This window comes from Lissotriton vulgaris, chromosome 6, assembly GCF_964263255.1.
Source record: "Lissotriton vulgaris chromosome 6, aLisVul1.2, whole genome shotgun sequence".
Classification (NCBI taxonomy): Eukaryota; Metazoa; Chordata; class Amphibia; order Caudata; family Salamandridae; genus Lissotriton; species Lissotriton vulgaris.
Window position 1 is genome coordinate 771,668,473 of NC_141694.1, and position 12,395 is coordinate 771,680,867.

At 40.2% G+C, this 12,395-nt stretch overlaps 1 protein-coding gene across 1 annotated transcript in view; it reads left to right on the top strand.

Moving 5' to 3' along the window:
• The window catches only part of LOC147707960 (amine sulfotransferase-like), a 288,392-nt gene that overhangs the window by 194,603 nt on the left and 81,394 nt on the right, over positions 1-12,395 (top strand). The window contains exon 5 of the mRNA XM_086926764.1: positions 11,855-11,981. Coding sequence (XP_086782890.1) covers positions 11,855-11,981 — 127 coding nt within the window. The remainder of the gene's footprint in view (positions 1-11,854; positions 11,982-12,395) is intronic.

Genomic DNA, 12,395 nt, shown 5'->3' on the forward strand with positions numbered 1-12,395 from the left:
TCTGCACCTTGGGTCCAAGACAGGGCGACGGTCAAGGCAACGGACCACTGCAGCCGTCCGAACGGGAACCCTCGTGGAAGAGAACGTCAGGCCACTTTTGCGATATGCCGGGATCGATGAAGTGGGGCGCCTCCCTCCGGAATCTTCACACGAAGCTTCTCGAACTCTTCGGGCTTTTGGACCGGTACCGAATGACGTCGCCCCACTTGGGCGCCAATTGAAATTCTGGACTTTTTGGTACTGTCCAGAGGTGTCAGGGACAACACCCGAAGACCCCTGAGTTCTACCTGTCTCGGTGCACAAATGAACAGAAACACGGGCTTCTCGATGGTGGCGTCAAAGACCAAAGGTTTTTTACTGCAGGGACACAGAAGTCACAGAAACTACACACGGGCAGAATCTAGGAGCCTGTACGAATTGTATTAAGTGGTTGCTCCATAAATACAGAATATTTAGCTGGGGGGAACATTCTCCACATACTAGTGTGTTTCTCAAACATTATGTCCTAAACAATAAATATTTGGCGTTACACAGGAATTGTCAACAATATCTGATGTCAAAACATTTACGAACGAGAGGTTCCCACTGTTCCATCATAATCCCATGTCAGTTTTCCATTCAAGAACCGGACCGCCTCATCGTAAATTTCGTTACCTCCCCCTAATAAAGGCCCAGAAGGAAAGGAGCAGAGCCAGGTGCAGAAGATAGAAAAACAGGATAAGAGATGTTTGTGGGTCGTAAATGGGCAAGGCTACCAGCTACGGCCGCCTAATCATGATCAGGCCAACGAACACGAGAACCAGTATAGTAGGACTGGCCTCGGGCAGAGGAGGCAGCTTCTGCCGAGTCATGCGGCCACAGCGTTTCTGTCCTAAGGTGCACGTGTCACTAGAGAGGTGAATCGCCGGCTAAAGCCTACGTGTCCTTAATTGAAATGAATTGATCAGAGGTCACTGCGTGTCCATTGACTATGTGAGGGCAAGAAAACAAGATGGATGCCATGATCTAAAATGGATGCCATCGGTGTATCGGAAATGTGGTTATAACAGGAGTGCTCTTGCTCGTAGCATAGCGAAAACACCAGGATATACTAAATGGATCATTTGCGGTTCACCGGTACCAAAATTATGAGTTTACGACAATGTTGAAAACACGGGTTCAAATCGTCACGGAACCTCAGAACTGCTATTGTATTTGCTAATTAACATTTGTTTTCGCCATTGAAAACAATTTTTTCTCACTGAGAAATTCTTTCACTACAAGTCCACCAGCTGTGCGTGTGTTTTCTTCCCACCATGTAAAGATGTTTACTTATGTTATTGGAAGAAGTAAAAGTCAGAAAAGGAGGGAGAGTGCACACAAATTTAAGAGCTTGTGGGGTTTTCCAAACTTTCCCCAGTATCCACGCATTGACTTTCCAGATCACCACCTACTTTGGGTTTACTTTTGCACAATATTACACCACAATCTGTTAATTCTGTACGTTAGAAGAAGTCAAGCTCACTTTTGTGAATAATTTCCCTCAAAAGTGAAGTCATCTGCACAGGTAAGTTGGATTTAGTTTAAAGAATCTTGACAAAAGTCAAGCTTTACGATATTAAGGGCCTTATTTATGAGGCCTTGCGACAGTTTTGCGCTTCTGTTGCGTCACTTTTTGTGACACATCGGCGGCGTAAAACATGCCTCCTGTTGCGCCCTATTTACAAAGTGAGCATGAAAACAACAAAGGGTTTGGCTAAAGCGCAGTAAGGCCGCGCCGTATTTGATTCTCAACAAAGCAAGTTGCCAATACTGCTAATCTGACCAAGATAAATTTAAATGCACAATGACTGAAACAATTGTAGCATTATAACACGACAGATTATGGCTGGATTAGTCTTTTTTATTTTTAGAATGCTTTTAGTTATTCAAAACAGCAATATTTCAAAAATTCTGAAGTAATTCCAAAGAGGGAGAGGGAATATAAAAGTTTATTTAATTTTGAAAAAGTGAGTTAATTTGGCAAGAATAAACACACAAAAAGGAGAAAGATACTGAAAAGTGTTTGGTTGTGCAATCACATATCTCATTCGTCCCCTGTCGTTCAGTCTACACACTTATCCTATCCATTCATCTTACATTCAAACAATGTGTGAATAAAAAAAGGGAAAGAAAGAAAGAAAAATGTAAGTAGCCTCACCAGAGTTCAAAGCGAACCTTTTTTAATGTATATGGTGGGGTGCTATTTTTAGTTTCTGGTTGTTTTATAATGGTAACATCATAATCAAAAATAACAGGCCATCAACATTTTTTACAATTTCATTATTTTACAGCGATGTTATCACAAGATTAGCCTGAAAAAAGAAGGGAGGTTGACGCGTTTCGAAACCCCTTAACTCTGGGGGTTCTCTTCAGGACCTTGGGGGGATCAATCCTGCGAAGGAATAAAACAACAATGCTTACTATCCTGACTACTGAGAACCTTCAACTTTAAAACAGACCATTGTCCTCAGCCAGTTACCTTGTCTTCTAAATAGTTCAGCGTGGTTTTAAATTCAAATTCACTGCGGTGTTTTTCAATGACTATCAGACTTCTTCGAGTAGTCAAATATACCACATTCAGTTGTCCAAAACAATTCGTCTTCATGAATGTTAATCGGCGTTAGCCATGCAGCTTCTAATACGTCCCCGGACTTCTGGATTGGAACATAAGAAAATATAACCGTTTATTTATGGGAAGACACATTGTTTAATCAGACAGCAATCCTGCACGTCATGTCAACCTACAATCTTCTCACACTTCTGGGGTTGTACTATCAAGTGTCTACAGTTTTCGCGGTTTGGGAACGGTTCTATTCGTGCTGCCACTTACAATCTGACTGATATGAGCGGAGCTTATTCCTTAGCTACTGCGGCACAATGACTTGCTCTAAAACGGTGTGCCTCCTATAGTGTTCATACCTTATTCGTTCGGGCGGGTCTCCTCTCCATGCAAACAGCGTCTGGCGATCCACTGATGCAATGTGGGTCCGTCGCTTCCCCGGCTCTCTTTGATTGCGTTCGTCTCGTGCTAGAATTGTGGGAAATGTAGTTGTTTCTCAGGAGAGGGCGGCCGTCTTAAGCACAATCACGGCTTTCAATTCCAAAATCGGTGCCTCATGTTACTTTCACGATTGAAACCGCCTTCACATGGTTTTAGAAAATCTCTTCTTTGGGTTTGTTATGTTCCACAACAATAATGACGACATCGTCCTAGGTCTCCAATTGAAGAAACGGAGGATCATAGTAGTTTATGCATGGACATTAAAATTTGAATGTATTTGTATTTTTCTCGTACACAACCTTATTAACAATCAGTACTCCATTGCATTATAATAAGGCTGTAGTGGTGCATTTAAAGATGATATAACTCGGACATCTCATTTAACCCTGTAACTGCAGAGTTATATTTTAAAATTAAAGTCGCTTCTCGTGTTGACAATTTTTCTTCCAGGTCACCTCCTCTTGGATCGGGTTCAACCTTGGAGATCACGGTCCATTTTAGATCGTTTTCTGAGTGTGAATGTTCAGTCCAGTGTTGTACCAGTGGTGCAGTAAGGATGTTTCTCTTAATTCGTGATTTATGTTGATTTATTCGTTGCCTCACTTCTTGACTGGTTTTCCCTATATATAGTCTGTTGCAGGGGCATACGATTCCATAGATCACAAACTTGGTTTTACAATTTGTGAATTTCGAGTGTCTCCATGAGATACCATTGTGTTGGAACAGATCTCCCTCCATTGTCAGTGCACAACACACGCACGTTCCGCATTGATGGTGGCCTGTGATTGGCGGTAAATTCATGTATTCCCTGAGTGATGGGGGCTTAATCCTTGGCATGGCTGCTCGAACTATGTGGTTTGCCACACTTTTATCTTTTTTGAGCGCAAAAAGCGGCATTTCTTTTAGATGTCCATCCAATTCCTTGACTAGATGCCAGTTTTGACAAATCTGTTTTTTTAACCAATTCGACGTAGGGCAGAAAGTAGATACACATACTATTCTGTTTTGGTCATTTTTGATCTTTTTTGTCAAGAGAGTGTCTCTTGGCGTCCACCATGCTCTTTTGAGCGCACGTTTCAGTAGTTTACTTGGATAACCGCGAAGCAGTAGTCTTTGTTTTTTGTTAATTTTAAAATATAACTCTGCAGTTACAGGGTTAAATGAGATGTCCGAGTTATATCATCTTTAAATGCACCACTACACCCTTATTATAATGCAATGGAGTACTGATTGTTAATAAGGTTGTGTACGAGAAAAATACACACACATTCAAATTTTAATGTCCATGCATAAACTACTATGATCCTCCGTTTCTTCAATTGGAGACCTAGGACGATGTCGTCATTATTGTTGTAGAACATAACAAACCCAAAGAAGAGATTTTCTAAAACCATGTGAAGGCGGTTTCAATCGTGAAAGTAACATGAGGCACCGATTTTGGAATTGAAAGCCGTGATTGTGCTTAAGACGGCCGCCCTCTCCTGAGAAACAACTACATTTCCCACAATTCTAGCATGAGACGAACGCAATCAAAGAGAGCCGGGGAAGCGACGGACCCACATTGCATCAGTGGATCGCCAGACGCTGTTTGCATGGAGAGGAGACCCGCCCGAACGAATAATGTATGAACACTATAGGAGGCACACCGTTTTAGAGCAAGTCATTGCGCCGCAGTAGCTAAGGAATAAGCTCCGCTCATATCAGTCAGATTGTAAGTGGCAGCACGAATAGAACCGTTCCCAAACCGCGAAAACTGTAGACACTTGATAGTACAACCCCAGAAGTGTGAGACGATTGTAGGTTGACATGACGTGCAGGATTGCTGTCTGATTAAACAACGTGTCTTCCCATAAATAAACGGTTATATTTTCTTATGTTCCATCCAGAAGTCAGGGGACGTATTAGAAGCTGCAGGGCTAACGCCGATTAACATTCATGAAGATTCTCCCGTCCAGGGAAGGTAATTATTTGTAAAAACCAGTGTCACATGTCAAATGGAAGTTTGTTGATTCTTTTACAATATTCAACAACAGAGAGTCTCTGCTTCACTTTGCAGACTACGACGAATTGTTTTGGACAACTGAATGTGGTATATTTGACTACTCCAAGAAGTCTGATAGTCATTGAAAAACACCGCAGTGCATTTGAATTTAAAACCACGCTGAACTATTTAGAAGACAAGGTAACTTGTTGAGGACAATGGTCTGTTTTACAGTTGAAGGTTCTCAGTAGTCAGGATAGTAAGCATTGTTGTTTTATTCCTTCGCAGGATTGATCCCCCCAAGGTCCTGAAGAGAACCCCCAGAGTTGAGGGGTTTCGAAACGCGTCGACCTCCCTTCTTTTTTCAGGCTAATCTTGTGATAACATTGCTGTAAAATAATGAAATTGTAAAAAATGTTGATGGCCTGTTATTTTTGATTATGATGTTACCATTATAAAACAACCAGAAACTAAAAATAGCACCCCACCATATACATTAAAAAAGGTTTGCTTTGAACCCTGGTGAGGCTACTTACATTTTTCTTTCTTTCTTTCCCCTTTTTTTATTCACACATTGTTTGAATGTAAGATGAATGGATAGGATAAGTGTGTAGACTGAACGACAGGGGACGAATGAGATATGTGATTGCACAACCAAACACTTTTCAGTATCTTTCTCCTTTTTGTGTGTTTATTCTTGCCAAATTAACTCACTTTTTCAAAATTAAATAAACTTTTATATTCCCTCTCCCTCTTTGGAATTACTTCAGAATGTTTGAAATATTGCTGTTTTGAATAACTAAAAGTATTCTAAAAATAAAAAAGACTAATCCAGCCATAATCTGTCGTGTTATAATGCTACAATTGTTTCAGTCATTGTGCATTTAAATTTATCTTGATCAGATTAGCAGTATTGGCAACTTGCTTTGTTGAGAATCATATACGGCGTGGCCTTACTGCGCTTTAGCCAACCCCTTTGTTGTTTTCATGCTCTAATAGCGGGCGCTGGCTTGCGAGGTCTATCATAGGACAGAATATTAAGTCCATATTTAGGTTAAATTTTCTTTGGTCAATCACACCTAGAGGTGTGTACAATCCTTTTCGATTTTATTCACATTTATGCACTTTTTGAATTTTTGTTTGTTTAGGTTTGAGCACAAATTAAAAATGTACATCCACAAGGCTAGGTGGGAGAATATTCATAAGTCAAAGGAATCCCTATGAGAAATCACATTGGTATCTCTCACGTGAAATCTTCCGAAGGATATGTCGGAAAATGATACTCTAGCTTACTCAGAGGAACATATCAAAAAACTCCTGAGCAACCCTCCTTTATTAGGGTCAGCGACACTCAGCAGCTCAGCTAAAGTCAATAATGAGTCTGAAAAACTAACGGCTCAAAAAGAAACAAATTTGAACCGATCTTCACGGCCACTTCCTCCTCCAACATCTGGGGTCAGGGACCATCCCTGGAGGTCTGATCATCAGGAACATTCCAGTAGTATTCACAGAGGATCCTATCTACAATAGAGGATACAGCCAAATAGAGACTAAATGCAGCAGAGACCTGATGGTATTAACAGTTGAAACAGCTTTACGCCTATCTAAAGTCCAATTAGAAGAAATCGAAGCTTTGGAAACCGAAATAAAAAATAACCAACATATAACGGACTCAAAAGCTCTACTGGATAAAGTAGACAAAGATATCATCGAGTTTAAGGACTATACAATCAGTCAAAAAGAAAGTAACTTCGAAAGAGACAAGAGAAATTTCTCACTTGATAAAGCATACCCATATTTGCAACAAGATTTTTACACTAGACCAGAAGCGCGACGTTTCCTTCCAGATAATCAAGGAAGGTCCCGGAATAATTTTATCACCTTTTCAGACACGTCTTCATCTAGTGGTAGCGAAGTGGACAATACAAATTACAGACCAGGTTTCGTAAGGAGAGGCTCTTTTCAACCTAATTTCCAACAACAAAATTACCAACAAGGAGGACAACAACAACAACAACAGCCTTTTTTAGGACGCGGCCAACCAAAATCACGCGCAAAAATGAGATTTGTCCAACCATGGGAAATGTCAATACGGAGGCAGATTTACAGCAATTACAAAAGCTAAAATCGCCAATTTATAACCTTTCTGACAAAGTTCTATCACCAACTGAAATCAGCCTTTTAGAAAAGGGATTATCATTTGTACCAACTCGTAACACGGACTACATCAGGCTCAAGTCAGAATTCATTGAATTCTGCAGGAAAATAAGGTTGACTACCTTTTTCATGGATAGAATTCCCCAACAGAGCTCAGAAACGACTGGTCTAAAGAAAAAATCTAAATTTTGTCCCCCTGCAAATAAGGTACCTAAAGAGGTCCTCATCTTTGAAAAAACTATTCTCTCGGCAATTTCGTCACAAGAAAAGAAAAAAGTGGGTTTCATAAAACCGAACCTATCAAGAGATCAAAAGGACGCTCTTCAAACTCTTGCCAATGACAGAGATGTTATAATTAAACAAGCCGATAAAGGTGGTTCCATAGTTATCTGGGGAGTGGAAGCATACACGGCAGAAATTAATAAACAACTCTCAGATAAAGGATGTTATAAAAAATTAGACAAGGACCCTACTCAAGAACTGCAGAGAGAACTATTTACAATCATCAATCAGGGTTTCGAACAAGGTTTCCTCGGGAAAAAGGAATTAGAGTATTTGCAGAATAAACATCCGCGCATCCCCTTGTTCTACGCATTACCGAAAATCCACAAGGATGAAAAACAACCACCTGGAAGACCAATAGTGTCGGGCTGCGACTTCCTCTTTGAACCAGTTTCTAAGTTCATTGATTTTTTCTTGAAGCCCTTCATGACTGAAGTCAAGTCTTTTTTGCAGGACACAACGGACTTCATCAATAAATTGACTGACCTACCATTTGAAGAGAACAAAGACTACTTAGTAAGTATGGACATTACATCTCTATACACCCAGATCCCCCAGGAAGAGTGGCTGGAGTACTAAGATTATTTTTGGATACTAGAGAAAAACCTACAAAGGTGCCAACTGAATTTATTTTAGATCTTGCAAAATTAGCGCTAAAGCGAAATTACTTCAAATTCAAAGAGGATTTCTTTTTCCAGATTCGTGGTGTTGCGATGGGGTGTCCTTTCGCCCCAGAACTGGCAGTGCTGTTTATGAGTCAATTTGAGGACAAATTCATCTATGACAACAACCCGTATTCTCAATGGATCGGAGGGTGGTTTCGATTCATAGATGATATTTTTTTCACTTGGTCAGGGACTGAGGAACAATTACTGTCTTTCCACCAGTGGCTAAATATTCGAACTGAACATATAAAATTCTGCATACAACATTCAAAATATAGACTACCATTTTTGGATGTAGAAGTACATTGTACGGATGGGATCCTGGTCACTACTTTATATAAAAAGGAGACTGATCGTAACAAAGCATTACATTTTACAAGCTATCGCCCAAGAAGCCTCAGAGAGAACTTACCATTAGGTCAATTTTTACGTATCAGGAGAAATTGTACATACAAAGATGAATATATGTTCCATGCCAATGCCCTAAAACAAAGACTACTGCTTCGCAGTTATCCAAGGAAACTACTGAATTGTGCGCTCAAAAGAGCATGGTGGACGCCAAGAGACACTCTCCTGACAAAAAAGATCAAAAATGACCAAAACAGAATAGTATGTGTATCTACTTTCTGCCCTACGTCGAATTGGTTAAAAAAACAGATTTGCCAAAACTGGCATCTAGTCAAGGAATTGGATGGACATCTAAAAGAAATGCCGCTTTTTGCGCTCAAAAAAGATAAAAGTGTGGCAAACCACATAGTTCGAGCAGCCATGCGAAAGAGTAAGCCCCCATCACTCAGGGAATACATGAATTTACTGCCAATCACAGGCCACCATCAATGCGGAACGTGCGTGTGTTGTGCACTGACAATGGAGGGAGATCTGTTCCAACACAATGGTATCTCATGGAGACACTCGAAATTCACAAATTGTAAAACCAAGTTTGTGATCTATGGAATCGTATGCCCCTGCAACAGACTATATAAAGGGAAAACCAGTCAAGAAGTGAGGCAACAAATAAATCAACATAAATCACGAATTAAGAGAAACATCCTTACTGCACCACTGGTACAACACTGGACTGAACATTCACACTCAGAAAATGATCTAAAATGGACCGTAATCTCCAAGGTTGAACCCGACCCAAGAGGAGGTGACCTGGAAGAAAAATTGTCAACACGAGAAGCGACTTTAATTTTAAAATATAACTCTGCAGTTACAGGGTTAAATGAGATGTCCGAGTTATATCATCTTTAAATGCACCACTACAGCCTTATTATAATGCAATGGAGTACTGATTGTTAATAAGGTTGTGTACGAGAAAAATACACATACATTCAAATTTTAATGTCCATGCATAAACTACTATGATCCTCCGTTTCTTCAATTGGAGACCTAGGACGATGTCGTCATTATTGTTGTAGAACATAACAAACCCAAAGAAGAGATTTTCTAAAACCATGTGAAAGCGGTTTCAATCGTGAAAGTAACATGAGGCACCGATTTTGGAATTGAAAGCCATGATTGTGCTTAAGACGGCCGCCCTCTCCTGAGAAACAACTACATTTCCCACAATTCTAGCACGAGACGAACGCAATCAAAGAGAGCCGGGGAAGCGACGGACCCACATTGCATCAGTGGATCGCCAGACGCTGTTTGCATGGAGAGGAGACCCGCCCGAACGAATAAGGTATGAACACTATAGGAGGCACACCGTTTTAGAGAAAGTCATTGCGCCACAGTAGCTAAGGAATAAGCTCCGCTCATATCAGTCAGATTGTAAGTGGCAGCACGAATAGAACCGTTCCCAAACCGCGAAAACTGTAGACACTTGATAGTACAACTCCAGAAGTGTGAGACGATTGTAGGTTGACATGACGTGCAGGATTGCTGTCTGATTAAACAACGTGTCTTCCCATAAATAAACGGTTATATTTTCCTATGTTCCATCCAGAAGTCGGGGGAAGTATTAGAAGCTGCAGGGCTAACGCCGATTAACATTCATGAAGATTCTCCCGTCCAGGGAAGGTAATTATTTGTAAAAACCAGTGTCACATGTCAATTGGAAGTTTGTTGATTCTTTTACAATATACAACAACAGAGAGTCTCTGCTTCACTTTGCAGACTACGACGAATTGTTTTGGACAACTGAATGTGGTATATTTGACTACTCCAAGAAGTCTGATAGTCCTTGAAAAACACCGCAGTGCATTTGAATTTAAAACCACGCTGAACTATTTAGAAGACAAGGTAACTGGCTGAGGACAATGGTCTGTTTTAAAGTTGAAGGTTCTCAGTAGTCAGGATAGTAAGCATTGTTGTTTTATTCCTTCGCAGGATTGATCCCCCCCAAGGTCCTGAAGAGAACCCCCAGAGTTAAGGGGTTTCGAAACGCATCGACCTCCCTTCTTTTTTCAGGCTAATCTTGTGATAACATCGTTGTAAAATAATGAAATTGTAAAAAATGTTGATGGCCTGTTATTTTTGATTATGATGTTACCATTATAAAACAACCAGAAACTAAAAATAGCACCCCACCATATACATTAAAAAAGGTTCGCTTTGAACCCTGGTGAGGCTACTTACATTTTTCTTTCTTTCTTTCCCTTTTTTTATTCACACATTGTTTGAATGTAAGATGAATGGATAGGATACGTGTGTAGACTAAACGACAGGGGACGAATGAGATATGTGATTGCACAACCAAACACTTTTCAGTATCTTTCTCCTTTTTGTGTGTTTATTCTTGCCAAATTAACTCACTTTTTCAAAATTAAATAAACTTTTATATTCCCTCTCCCTCTTTGGAATTACTTCAGAATTTTTGAAATATTGCTGTTTTGAATAACTAAAAGCATTCTAAAAATAAAAAAGACTAATCCAGCCATAATCTGTCGTGTTATAATGCTACAATTGTTTCAGTCATATCCTACGCCTGCCTCACAGCAGGAGTAAGACTGACGCAGGCCCTTTCACATGGGGCTTGCCTATGTGAAAGGACACATTGCTGGAGTTGCGTCACTTTTGTGATACACTCCAGAAATGCATCACTTTTGCACCTACAGATACGTCAGAAATACTGAGGTATCTGTAACACCTTGCAAAATGATGCGTCATACAGTAAATATGACGCATCCATCATTCGCAAGGAGGGCGCACTGAGAAGTGACGCATCGCTGCTTTCAAGCAGCGATGCGTCACTTCTCATAAATGAGGCCCTAAGTATTTATTGTTTTTAGACAATGATTTTCAGGTTTTACCTGATAGCGTGAGGGATAAGGACAGTCACGGCTCCTCGAAGGAGTGCTGTGGGGAGGGGGAGGGGCAGGGTGGGGGTAAAATGGCGATGCTTCGCGCACAATGTAATTCGTTTTATTTATTTATTTATTTATGTACTTTACTCCCTTCAGTCGTATGCCGGAGTTTACTACCCCCCACCCTGCCCCACCCCCTCCCACCCCACTGGCCGCAGCACTCCCTCGAGGAGCCGTGACTGGATAAGGATGGCGTTTGCACCGTGCAAATTTGGAGAACATTTGAATTTCCTCTATGTCCACTAGGATGGACCTTTGTCTCAGGCTAAAATCATAAAGTCAGCAATATATCAATGATGATGAAGCAGAATTTGAACCACAGGAAGGACAGAGAGAAGTACTTTTGCAAACCGTTTATGTTTTGTTAAACGCAAATAAAGAATTATGGCTTTATTTCGAGATACCTTAAAATCTAATTGTACTTCTGTTTTTACAGGTTATTTACATAGTCAGAAATCCTAAAGATGTTTTGACTTCATTTTACCATTTTGAAAAGATTTTATCCATAACGAAACCAGCCACAAACTTAGATCACTTCATGGAGAAATATCTAAACGGTGAAGGTATACTGACATTTTTTTTTTAAACTAACTAATCTAACAGTGTGTACATTGCAAATCAACAAAAGCATAAAAGCATGGTGAACAGTTAGGCATCCTAGGGTACAGAAGCATCTAAAACCTGGCTATATGTTATTGCTTTATATTTGTGTGGAATACACAGAAATGTCAAGAAAAGGGTATGGAAATAATAACAAATAATAATAATAAAACTTATAAAGCGAATACTACTTCTTACGAAGTGTCCCATTGCTCGGACTCTGATCCCTAGGATAAAATTGCCAAACATGCTGATCGGTTCTCAACTAGACCCAAAGAGATACGTTTTTAGTTTTTTTCCTGAAAAGAGTTTCAGATGAAGCCTGCCTAATTGCAACAGGAAGAGAATTCCAGATTTTAGGTGCCAAGAAGCTTCAA